Raw genomic sequence first — 13,117 nt, 5'->3', positions numbered from 1 at the left:
GTGTTGATTATTAATGCCCTACTGATTTAGGAAAAGTTCTTTGTAGGAGAAAAACAACAACAGTGAAAGTTTAAAACCCAGGAAAACCTCATTATCACATTAAGTAAACCTATCCAAGGCAAGAATGAAAAAAATTTACTCTAGAGTTGAGAAAATATTTTCCACAGCTACTCCATATGTCATTGTTAAATAACCTTTGGGGATTTTGCTCCACTCTCTATAAATATGGGATACTGGATTCTCTGGGTCATCATGATGGCCCACTTAAAATGTTATAACTTTGCTATAAACAAATAAATAAACTCATTTTCTCAGTATGTACTATTCTGGTTGGTTTGTGATAGAATCAACATTGACAATAATGACAATGAGGCCATGACAAGAGTTACTGAATGGAGGAAATAAGGTAGAAAGAGCAATTCAAAGAACTAAGAGGCAATGTGGAAAGAAGTGAGAAGGAAAATCAAAGTTAAAACACCACCAATACAGGGCACCTGGGTGGCTCAGTGGGTTGGGCCTCTGCCTTCGGCTCTGGTCATGATCTCGGGGTCCCAGGATCAAGCCCCATGTAGGGCTTTCTGCTCAGCGGGGAGCCTGCTTCCCCCTGTTCCTCTGCCTGTTGCTCTGTCTACTTGTGATCTCTCTCTCTGTGTCAAATAAATAAAATCTTAAAAAAAAACAAACCACCAATACAGAAATAAGCAAAGAATGCCAGGTATGAAGAATGAACTGAGAAGAAACAGTAATGTATCTTTTGATTTATGACCTTTTTTTAGAGGTAATGGATAATTAGGGCATTGGTGAGTGTGTGTGGGGGGTGGGGCAGAGAGAGACAGAAGTCCCAGAAGGGAAAGTGCAAGACAGGGGGATGGTGGCTGAGGCTGTAGCTGTGGAATGCAGTATCCTGGATCAAGACAAAGGGTGGGAGACAAATGACTTCTCCAATAGTGTCTGTCTTCTTCTTTACCATTTGAAGCAAAGCTAGGTGAAATGGAAGGGACTCGTGTCCTTGTGTTGAAACTACCTAGCAAATGCCAGCCATGCTTTAGCTCTGAGTTATGGAAACCACATGTGACTAGACCATAATGGCATTAATTCAGATTGCCTGCTTCATAAAGAAGGAACTTGCTGTATAAGTTGTTCCAGAAAAGTTAAATAATTTCAGAAACGTGGCATAAGTGAGTGATGTCACCCAGGGAACAGGGAACACTAAATTTCTTTCAAAACAACTCCAGAAGAGAAACATCAGCCTTTTCAATGGAAATAATGGGAAATAACTCAGTAATTCTGGTTTCTTCTGTGCTTTATAACATCTGCTGCATATTTTTTTTTCCTCAGATCTTCCAGCAGATGACCTTGTCTCCTTCTTTTTAGAGTAAATGAGTCATTAGACAGAAACTTCCTCGACTCCTTACTATCAAATGGACAGACCTACCTATACCTCTACCCATTTCTCACCTCTTTCCTCATGTTAAATTTAAAAAGGTGACCTGCTACCTTATCTAAGGTAAATCCCTCCACCTATAAAAGGGTACATCACCTCTGTCCTCTCAGGGACCTTATTATATAGATTAAATTCTTTTTCTCCTGTTCCTTAAATTTTTCTTTCCACTGATTGTTAGCACTTAAATATGCTCAGGTGTCAATTCAGAAGTCTGTAATAGGTATCCAGAAGCTAAGTCAACATTTCCCTTTGGAACACATCTAAAAATGCACTCATCATTTGTCCAAAATGAACTTCCTTCTCCTTTCCCTTTCCCTCGTTTTCTCAGTCTCAGGGGAATGGCTTCATAACCCAACCAAATGGTTTGCTAGAAACCTGGACATTATCCCTGATTCCTCCTTTCTGCTCAGTCCCCAAAGCCATTCAATCAGCTAATCTTGTTGGATCTATCTTCAAATTATATCCTGTAACCAACCAGTCTTCTTCATCTCTATTGCCATATACTGGCTTAGATAAAAATCATCTCTTGCCTAGATGGTCATAACTGACACTAACAGGCTTCACGATCATCTGTGTACATCTCTACTCATCTCTTTTCCATACTGCAGCTGGAGGAATCTTTAAAAAGTCTAGATAGGATCATGCCACACTCTTACTCATCTTTGAAATCATGGTTTCCTATTGCCTTTCAGAGGGAGCCCATACTTCTTCATATAGCTTACAGTACTGTTCATGAGCTACTCCTATGAACTTCTTAATCTCATGTCTTGCCACATTCAGTACTTCAATCATTCTGTATCTTTCAGCTTTTCATTATTGTCATCCTCCTATCTACTCTTTGCCTAGCTAAAACTCCTTTGGCTCCTGGACTAAAGTAGTGCTCCTCCCCTTCCTGGGATACTTTATTGTAATTACTTGTTTAATTCTTTGCTAGACCATCAGAATTATGTCTTTCTTGCAGGGTCACATGACCCTGCAATTGTGCTACTGGGAATTGACACCAAAGATACAGATGTAGTGAAAAGAAGAGCCATATGTACCCCAATGTTCATAGCAGCAATGTCCACAATTGCCAAACTGTGGAAAGAGCTGAGATGCCCTTCAACAGACAGATGGATAAAGAAGATGTGGTCGATATATACAGTGGAATATTACACAGCCATCAGAAAGGATGAATACCGAACTTTTGCATCAACATGGACAGAACTGGAGGAGATTATGCTGAGTGAAATAAGTCAAGCAGAGCAAGTCAATTTTCATATGGTTTCATTTACTTGTGGAGCATAAGGAATAACATGGAGGACATTAGCAGAAGGAAAGGAACCATGAATTGAGGGAAATCAGAGGGGTAGACGAAAGATGAGAGACTGGATTCTGGGAAACAAACTGAGGGTTATGAGGGGGAGGGGGGAGAGGGGATGGGTGAGCCTGGTGGAGGGTATTAAGGAGGGCACATATTGCATGGAGCAGTGGGTGTGGTGGATAAACAATGAATCTTGGAACATGAAAAAAATAAAATTAAGATGTTAAAAAAATAAGAATTATGTCTTTCTTGCTCACCAATTTATCCTTCTCTCTGTTTGCTCCCAATCTCTTTTACCAGCTACTCTGGTATCTTGCTTAGTATCTGGTCTCTAATAGATCCTCAGTATTTGTCAAATAACTTGATTGTTTTTCAGGGTTTTGCTATCATTTCTCTTACTGAACTTAATAGTCTTGATTCTTCCGTGGAGTTTCAGAGAATATAATCACAGCAACTTTCAGATCTCATGTCTGTGGTGAGAAAGGGAGATTAAGCTTGAACATTGCCAGAACAACAAATGCTATGTTAATCCTTAAGGCTTAAAGTTTTGTAATCAAGCAGTCATCTTCACTAAGGACTTAGGCATTTAGAGAACCCCCCCTTATCTCCGTATGAGGGTCAAAAAAAGCAAAGACATGTTTGTGGTTATTAATACATAAAGACAATATCTGCCATTAGGAGGAAAGAGTCTTTACGGGTTTTTGTTAGTTTTTTATTGCAATAGAGATAATACTATAGACAAGACTACCTTTGGAAGTTCTAATAGGGCCAACATCATTTCAAAACTGTTTATTGAATACTCACTAGATATAATATTTCACCTTATAAATCCTACAGTCCTGGAGCCAGGAGCAACCTTTGCTGTCATTCTGGCATGCTTCCTAGACACCATCTGGGAATTAAGCCTACAACATCTCTGATAGTCATTACTTTACTTTGGCTTGAGAACTTTCAAGAATGAGATTCCATTGCTGATGAGGCCACCTTCCCTACTCCTAGAAGCTCTAGTGTCACAATACTTTTTCTCCTTTTTCCTTCTCTAACTTAACATCTCTCTTCCTGTCACTTCAAACATATGTCTTCTACTTCACCTAAGTCCTCAACTTAGAAACCCTTAAATATTGGAAGGGAAGAGGTAGTGTGGGCAAAGAGAGATAGCTTTCCTGAGCACCCAGTGTTTTAGAAAACATACAGTGGATAGATTTTACATTACCTCTATAACTCCTTCAACAATCTAACAAAGAAAGCAGGATTAATGGCATTTTACTCAGAGGTAAGTAAAACTTTCCCCATTTGCTTATCTAATGTTGAAATCCAATCCAAGATTCTGAGTCAAGAGGCTGGGGTGCTAATTTATGTCTCTTAATGGACAGCTGCGTGGAGTTGGCTCCTTTTTACTATTTCTAAACTTGGGAGCATAGTTCTTATTGTCCTAGACAACCTCACGAGGATTTATTTGAAGATAGAGGCGTTCATGTTAGTGAAAGCCTTTTTGCTGCATGAATACATCATAGCCTTTGGAAATCACACCCAACAGAAATCTATTGCCCTTTTGAAGTGAGAACTTCTCTCTTAGAAGTAATTCAATCCCTGGGGAAATTTTGGCTTATGGTGTCCTTTTCAAACTTGTGAGAAAATGTGTATGCTGGGGAGCAATAATTTTCCTTGCAGCCAGAGAGTACCTATCAACACTAAAGCAAGTCCCAAACCATTGGGAGACTAAACAACCTGGACTAAAATAACATTGACATTCACGTTGAGACAGTCAGGAGTGATTTAGAGTCAGAGTTTGATGATCACCACAACAAACTATTCTGGAGATTTACTAACACTCCAAGGTCAGTGTTTGGAAATTCTTAAGGAGTACTCCAATAAAAGAAGTATATTTGGACCAAAATAGTATATTACACTATGTGTATAAATTTCAATTTTGCCACACTTGCAGAATTGTAATAGGCTGAATTAAAGGAAAACTACTTGATTTTAAAAATATCATGTCACCAAATAACTATTTTGAATATTTTTCTTTTTAAATTGACTTTGTAGATGAAATTTAGACAAAATCTCAATACCACCTATAACTCAAGGGTTTTGGAAGTCCTTTAACACCACACGGATTCTTTTGGGCTTCTATTATTTAACTCTGGGGATTTCTTTATGTTCTTCTATCAGATTCTCCAAAGTACTTATAATTCAAGTTGGATAAACCAGTTCTGCTGACTGCATCCCCAGCACCTTTTCCAAGGATGATAACTGCCCTTACAATTCTTTCAGACCTGGAGATCTTTCAGTGTAAAGCCAGTGGGTAAGTATTTCTGTAAACCATTGTAGATGATGTGAGAAGCTTGACAAGATAAATATGCCTAGAAAAAACAAAAGAAAGGTGCTATGATATTAACAATCATGATGATGAGATAATGAGTAACATATTTTTCCTTCCTTTTTCCTTTCTGTCCTATTTTAAACAAAGAATATATATTGCTTTTGTAATAAAGAAGCTTTACTGTTGAAAAAATCAGTTGTAGACCCAATAATAGCCACACATATGAAATGAGACCTCAACTACATGTACAGGTGACAGAATGCTAAGTAGGGGCACAGACACATCTCCTGACTGCAGAGACAAATTTTAACTGGGTAGTCTGGCCCACCTGGCCCTCAGGTGCTGGCTTTATTGCGGATCACAAATCTAACTCCAAACACCGTGACAGGTCTTTGGTACGAGGTTATGTCTAACGTCTTATGGAAAGGTAATAACTTCCTCAAGTAGATCAGCTGAATAATTTTGGTTTTGACCTGAGAATCTAGTTTAGCTGATCTAAGCTCTTTGGTTCTAAGTAATATATCTACTATTCAGTAACAAGAGTTAATAAGATAAAAAGTGTCTGTATAGACATGAAGGAGAATCAAACCTGTCAGTTGTCCAATCTTGACTTTTAATGGGATTGAGAGAATTTATATTAGGGAAATAAGAGAAGTGTTGCCCCTAAATGTCCTGGAAGAGATATCAAGTTCTTATTATGAATACAGACAGATCCTATTAAGTCTAGAAAGCTGGGAGGAACTCCTGTCCCAGGCTGTTTACTAAAACAAACTAAAAAATTTATAGTATGCGTGCATACAAATATATACTTAAAAAGGCAAACTTTTTACACTTCCTTATTTTCTTCATTTCTTCATCCATCCATCTACTTCTTCATTAATCCATCAATTGCTTTTCTCAGTATCTTCTCTGTGAGGGACAAAATCTTTGGTGTTGGGGAGTCCACCAGAGAACAAAACACAAAAAAAATCCCTGCATTCATAGTTTATGTTTATAGCGCTAGAGAGATTTCAAAACAAATAGACTAGTAAAATATATAGTGCGTCATATGGGGATAACTGTTATGAAGAAAAATAAATCCAGGAGGTGAGGTAAGGCATGCTATGTAGGAGGTGAGTGTGGGGAGAGAGGTCTTGTTGTTTTAAATGGGGTGGTCAGGAAAGGTCTCACCGATAAGGTAACCTGGTGAAGAGATGTAAAAAGAGTTGGTCCCAGACATCTTTAATATTTCCCTTTCACAAATCATTTGAGCAGCAGAAGTGGGAGAGCCCTGATCCAGTGTTTCTGTTATTTTTACCGCACATGTGAAATAATCTGACTTTTTATGCTTGGAGCATGGCACCTTCAGCAGAAGAATATGGTTTTTACACAGAAATAATACATGGTAAAAAATTTTCCTTGGAGTTGTATGCCTACTGCACAGATCCACTCAAATATCACTCTTTGGTGGTCTGATTGAACTAATACAACCATACACGTGGACGTTAGCTTTTTTCCTTATACATTCATGTGTTTGCTTTCTGAAGTTGACTTTGAGCCTACTGAAGGTAGGGTTGGGACAATGATTTATTCATCTTGCCAGCCTCAGGGCTTAGCCCAGTGCCTGGTATTTGTCGGGTGCTCAATGATTACCAGTTGAATAAATAAATTTTGAAAGTAAAATAGATATTGACTTCAAACAGTTTATGAGATTAATGCCCAGTGGCCACATTTATCTATTAAACTACCCGACATTGATAACTTTGTTACATCATGATAACCTCTCTCTTCCCTAGGCCCTGTATAGAACTGTCACAGGGACTTTGCAAAATAAAATGGTGGTATTTCCAACAGCAATACTTCTAGTATGAGGAACTCTAAGAGGTTGTTTCTAATCCCCATTTTTCCCATGACAGTGCTGTAAAATAGGACCTCTGTCATACCCACATTTTTCTTCTACAGCTCATTCAGCTATGTCCCTTTCTGACTAGGGGGCAAAATTATGACAGCTTATGATATCCTTACTTGAGAGAGCAGTGAAAGGAGGGAAAGGAAAGTAAAAACTTTATTTTACAATGGAGTCCTGATTCTAGGCCTTACTAATTGTGAAGGTTTAGACCAGTTGCTGAATCTCTGCAAATCCCATGACCTCATCTGTAAACTGGGAATAATGATTACTTTTGTTAGTTAGCATTGTTATGGAGTATCATTCTGTTGGCCATAATGTTATTATTATGAAGGACAAGTTGGATAATACACATAAAGCATTTGGTATGGCACCTGGTACAGAATGTGTGTTCAGTTGGTTTTTGTTAATACTTTCACTACTACTATTAGTGTTACTAATAGTAACACTACTACTAGTAGTAGTGTTACACCAAAGATTTTGTCCCTCACAGTGTTACTATTAGAGAAATCAGGCAAATAAGATTTTTTAAATCAGTTGTTGAATGTTTATATGATCACTGCAGATGATGCGTATCAATATATTTGCACTTTAAAATTTACCTCCTATATACTTGTAATAATATTAAGCCGAGTAACATTTATAATATTCTTGAATGGCTCTCTTATCACTTAAGAATATGAAGAAAGTGTAAGATACTGTATCCAGAAAATGTCAGCTGCAGAATGGAATGGTACCTCACAGAACATTCTGGTCATTCTGGGGTGCCCTCCATGCGAAGGAACACTTCAGCAGGCATTTGACCATCATGGTGGTTGATGGGCTTTCTCACTAGGAGACTTTTCTTCTAGAAAGTTACAGTCATGGAAGCCCTTATCTTTTTACGTGGAAAAGTGATGCCTTAATGAGGTCTGAACTCTAGTCTGATAACTTCTGTTTCCTGTTTCTTTAGAGTCTTGAAGTATGACTGAGAACAGACACCAGTAGGGGCACAAACATTACCAAGTCACATGATTATGGAGATGGTCTATCTGATGCTGAAAATGTATCTAGTTTTTTGACAGCAGCTAAATAACCATGGGGTCAAGTGGACTTGGAAAAGCAGCGACCTTAGATGAACTGTTGAGAACTTGCATTGAGATGTTTGGTATGAGCCCTTTCTCCCTTTGATGTACCTTGATACTCTCACTTCTCCCTATTGAGATTGCTGTGGAACAGAATTCAGTCTCCATCTTTGGCATTTAAGTCCTTTTTGATTGACTCCAGTCTGTCTCCCCAGTAACACTGCCATGTGCATTTCCTTCCCTTTAATGCCCACAGCTAATATGCCAGGCATCCTGTCCACTTTAATGTTTCTGGAATATTCCCTGCATCTTTCTACCTCTGTGCCTTCACTGAAATTCTACTTCAGGGCTCATCTCAGAAGCTGGTCAGATGTTCATTATACCATTCCTAATCTCCACTGTCAGGAATGCTGATTGCTTCCTCCCACAGCTCTTTGTGACTTTCCCATGGTACTGTGATCATTTCTCGGTCTTTCGACTCAAACAAGTAGCATAATCTGCTGTGTTCTACCTTTGCATGTATGTCTTATATCTCCTAGTAGTTTACAGACTTTATAGCTGTATGCTTTCTAATGTTGTTTACATATCCACCTCACCATTTCAGATTATTCTTTGCATGGAGTCATAAAATGGTTGGTTTTTTAATTGTTTTTTAAATTGATCGTTACAGGAAGAGTTAGACCAGAGTAGGGTGGCCAGATAAAATACAGGATGATCAGTTAAATTTGAATTTCAGATAAAGTATAATGTAAGCATGTCCTAAATAATGCACGGGACATACCTGTACTAAAGAATTATCTGTGGTTTACCTAAATTCAGATTAACTAAGTGTCTTGAACTTCAGTTTGCTGAATCTGGTAATCCAACACCAGAGGGAGGGTGAATCCCCCCCCTGCCCCTGCCCATCCACTTGACTTGCAAGGAAGTACCAGTGGAAAGAGGAGGAAAACAATAATTGGGTCTATGAGAAATTTTTGACACTGATGTTTCTCTACTGTTATTAGAAAAAGAGAAGAGTGCACTGTTGTCTCCACACCCCTCATTTTATTTTATTTTTTAACAGATGACAATGGAGAGCTGAATAATAGTTATTTGCCAAGAATAGTTCTACTGATGCACCGATGGTATTTATCTTCCACTGAATTGGCAGAAAAACTTCTCTGCATATATCTTTTCAACTACTGTGTAATTTTTACAATCATAAATCAAGTTCTGTATTTAGATAGAATGTCTAACAAAAGCCGGTAAATTAAGATGAATAAATAGTCTTTAGTCAGTGTTCCAGCTGTTTTGTGGATATATATAGATGTCTAGACAAGACATCTGGATGATGGACCAAACAGTTGACTATCCATCTGAATGTTTTGGCTCTACTGAAAAATAATCACTAGGTATAAAATGAAACGGAAGCTGTAGGCTGACTGCTTCTAACTTGACTTAAACATTTCTGCTATTAGTAAAATGAAAGAATAGTCAACACTGATTCCAGACCTAATTTATTCCTTTTGGGATGACAAAATGATGGACGTAGAGGATACAGTTTAGATATATGGAAATGCCAGGCAAAATAATGGGATCTGGCTCAGGCACAAACAGCACCTGAATTTTCACATCTTCCCTTGATTACAAGACACAAAGAACATTCTAGCGGTTTATTGGAATTTGTTCGTTGATCTTAATTTCAGATTTCCTTCTGATATAATAGCAAAAACAAACAGGGAAAAAACCCCCTAGTTAGAGACTCCATTCTATAATAAGGGCTTTAATAGTCTACCACCTTTGAACATACAGCAGTCCTAAAAGGTGACTGAAAGCCAAATGACTCAAAATGACAAAACACTCTTAGATTTAAAAGGCGATTTTATTCTCAGAGATCTAATGTTGATTATGCAACCACTAATATTGGTTCCTACAGTCTCAGCCGGCTTCAAGCCCAGGGGACCTTGCAGATGACTGGGAAGCCTTATGGGGTAGGAGGAGCCTGAAAGGCAGAAGGTCTGATTATTAGGGCCATGTGGTCATCCATCTGCTCATTGCAAGCTTCCTTCACTTCCTACTTCTCCCTTCCATCCTCCCAACAACCTCAGGGCAGGAGGGGATGTCTGAGAGGGTAAGGAGACATTCGCCTTGAATAGAGGTCCCTGAAAGTGAGCAAGATCCTTATCCCCAGCTCTCAATATTGAGGAGTAGTGTGTAGGTGACGATTATTCATTGCTGACATCGTCAGAGCACATTCTCTCCCCATCTGAACGCCCACATAACCCAGATGTCCCCACTATGGCCTTTGTATTAGGAATTCATCTAAATTGGTCAGATAGCTGCAGGTGTGGGCAAAGGAAACAAGGTGCAGGGATTTTTTCTTTAACTAGTGCACGTATCGAGATACCAGTGGAGAAACCTGTGATGAATTTCGGTTAAAGATCTGCTACTTCATGAGGTAAATATACTTATACATGTAATTGTCTTGCAGTCGATTGTTCTGGAATTGTTGACCATTTCTTTCCCCCCAAACAGTAGACCTAGTTTGGCAATAGAATTGACTCAGATTCCCACCCCCAAGCCCCCTTTACTGATTTTGTTTAAATTGGCCTTCCTCTGTTCCTGGGAGTAGAATTTATCTTTCTTTTAGAAATTAAGTAGTAGCACATGTGATTAGGGAATAAAACTAGCTCTTGGAAAGAATAAATTCATTTTTTTTCTATTTTCCCACCATATGCTTTCCCACCTGGTTGCCATGAGTTGGGAGAAGCGTTTGATTTCAGCTGTGTCTCAGCACTTAGGTGCAAGTCCAGATGTTCAGGACTTAGGGTCAGAAAGAGAGGTTCAGAGTGGGAGTGGTAGGCTTGGGTCCTTAACTGAAGGAGGGAAGAGTGAGACTCTGTGTCATCGGTGGGGAATAGGAGATTGCTAATTTGGGGTATGGTCCTAGGTTCATTGTTAAATGTAATCTGTAAAATGATACAACATTTTCCATAAAGGTCTAGCTTGAAATCTTCTCTTCATCAAGACTATTTGATGCCTTTCAGGTACTGGATTCTCAAGTTTCCTGCAGAGTTTAACTTGGACCTTGGTTTGATCCGTATGACTGAAGAGTTTCGGGAAGTAGCTAGTCAACTAGGATATGAAAAGCATATCAGCCTCATCGACATATCCAGCATGTAAGAGTGGCTCACGCTTCTTTCCAATATGATGAGCCCACTGTTGGGGGAGGGAGTAGTGATGGCCCTGCTGGTTAGCTCAGTTATTAGGATCTCAGTGCTAATGAGACTGACATTTTATATCTACTATTAACTTGGCACAGAGAAAACTATTTAATGACCCTAAGTATGGTTATCCGTCTTGCAAAGATAAGCTCTTGTATTGTGGGCATTCATACTCTAGTCCATTTTCCTAGAATACCTCTTCAAGAATCTTGATCCAGGTGGCATGATCCAGGAATCATCGGGGATGTTGTTAAAAATAGAGATTATTCAGGTTCATTCCTAGTTAATCAGAATCTCCGGCAGTGAGGTCAGACCTCTGTCTTTATCACGAGCCTTTCAGATCATCCATATGTTGCTGAAGTGTGAGAACCAACTTCTAGTGGCTTTCGTGTGCCTTAAATCACCATCCTATGTATTGATAATCTGACAAATTTATATACCTAACCCAAACCTCTCCCCTGTGATCCCAAACTTACTGGTCATAAGAAAGAGCAAGTAAGAAATTCTTGATGGATCAGTGCAAACCCACCCTGTCTGGAAAAACAACTCAAACTTTCTGTTCTATTGGCAATGGGTCAGTGGTTTTCTCTTCAAATATGAAGGACAGGGCGTGTATTTCGCTCCTGGAAGCAGGCCAAGAGTTACAGAGTTAGTAGGTTAATAACTTCCATCGAATGAAATGGCCTTTCAGCACATTGACCAGACTCACTGTTTTTTTTATAGTCCTTCCTATGACTGGATGAGAAGAGTCACACAGAGGAAAAAAGTATCCAAGAAGGGAAAAGCCTGTCTGCTCTTTGACCATCTGGAGCCCATTGAATTGGCTGAGCACCTCACTTTTCTGGAGCATAAATCTTTTAGAAGGATCTCAGTAAGAAACTGACATTTATTCTTCCAAGGATAACAACCACCATGCCAACTTTCCCAAGAGCTGCGTTTTCGTACTCTGAAGTATTGGCAGCCCCGTCATTGTGCTCCACTGGAAAAGTGCCTTGAATTCACAGGAACAATCCCTTTTAACCAAAGATAAATATTATCCTGTCTTTAGTTTATGGCTTAGGAGCTATATATCTGTCGCTATTTTCAATGTCTCCTTTCATAGGATTAAAGCATGATTTTTCTAAATACTCAGTGGAGATTTAACCATTCAAGGTTTATGGAGCTCCTCCGACTTCTCCCAAGTGAACGTGTTTTGCTAGGCCCTTCATTTGAGGGAAGAAATCTTTAGTTAGGTTGGGATTTCTGTAAATGCCTAATTATGGGTGTAGGTTGAAAATAAGAGTTGTAGGCTTTGATAAGAATCTTCCATTAGGTCATTTCTTTCCCAAGAATGGAGGTGTTGATTTAAACCTTTCTTTCCTACTCTGTCTTGATAGTGTTCCTTCTCCACCTCCTATCTCTTCCTCCTGAGTATGGTCTCTTATCTCTTCCTAGCCATCTACTCTCTATCCACTTGTTATGATAATATTTCTGCAGTGGCTCATAATCTGCCTTTGTCTTACCAAGCTCTGGGTCAGCCATTCTTCTTCCTAATTTTCCAAGATGCCAGGGAGTTAATTACATTATTAGTTGCAAAGAAGAACATGAAGTTAGAAGTATGGATTTCTGAAACACAGATTCTTTTCAATAAATAATCCTACTTGGAGAGGACCTTCATGGTTCTCTACCAGCAGGCCACGAGAGGGAACCCGCTGCACTGTTTATATGATGGAAGGCTCGTATGTATTTGATGACATCCATGATGACTTCCTGAAAAGGTGTTTGTTTTGCTAAGGAGCTACCTTACTTCAACTGCTGTTTTTATTTTTTTATTGAAAAAACTTTACAGAATTATTCTGACTTGAAATCTTTATATATATATATATATATATATATATATATATATATATATATAT

The 13,117-nt window shown here is 38.8% G+C and overlaps 1 protein-coding gene across 5 annotated transcripts in view; it reads left to right on the top strand.

Annotated features, from left to right (window-relative positions):
• The window catches only part of RASGRP3 (RAS guanyl releasing protein 3), a 76,279-nt gene that overhangs the window by 29,159 nt on the left and 34,003 nt on the right, over positions 1–13,117 (top strand). For 4 of the 5 annotated variants that reach the window (XM_032881892.1, XM_032881891.1, XM_032881889.1 and 1 more), the window contains exons 2-7: positions 4,920–5,052; positions 7,908–8,102; positions 9,083–9,185; positions 10,394–10,456; positions 11,046–11,177; positions 11,946–12,093. In XM_032881892.1, the coding sequence (XP_032737783.1) occupies positions 8,033–8,102; positions 9,083–9,185; positions 10,394–10,456; positions 11,046–11,177; positions 11,946–12,093 (516 nt within the window). In that variant the 5' untranslated portion in view covers positions 4,920–5,052; positions 7,908–8,032. Of the gene's footprint in view, positions 1–4,919; positions 5,053–7,907; positions 8,103–9,082; positions 9,186–10,388; positions 10,457–11,045; positions 11,178–11,945; positions 12,094–13,117 lie in introns of those variants that run through there. The other variant, XM_032881893.1, reaches the window with a different exon arrangement.

This window comes from Lontra canadensis, unplaced genomic scaffold, assembly GCF_010015895.1.
Source record: "Lontra canadensis isolate GAN:19392208 unplaced genomic scaffold, GSC_riverotter_1.0 scaffold78, whole genome shotgun sequence".
NCBI lineage: Eukaryota > Metazoa > Chordata > Mammalia > Carnivora > Mustelidae > Lontra > Lontra canadensis.
Note: the sequence above shows the minus strand (reverse complement) of the source record. Positions and strands in the feature narration are given on the sequence as shown.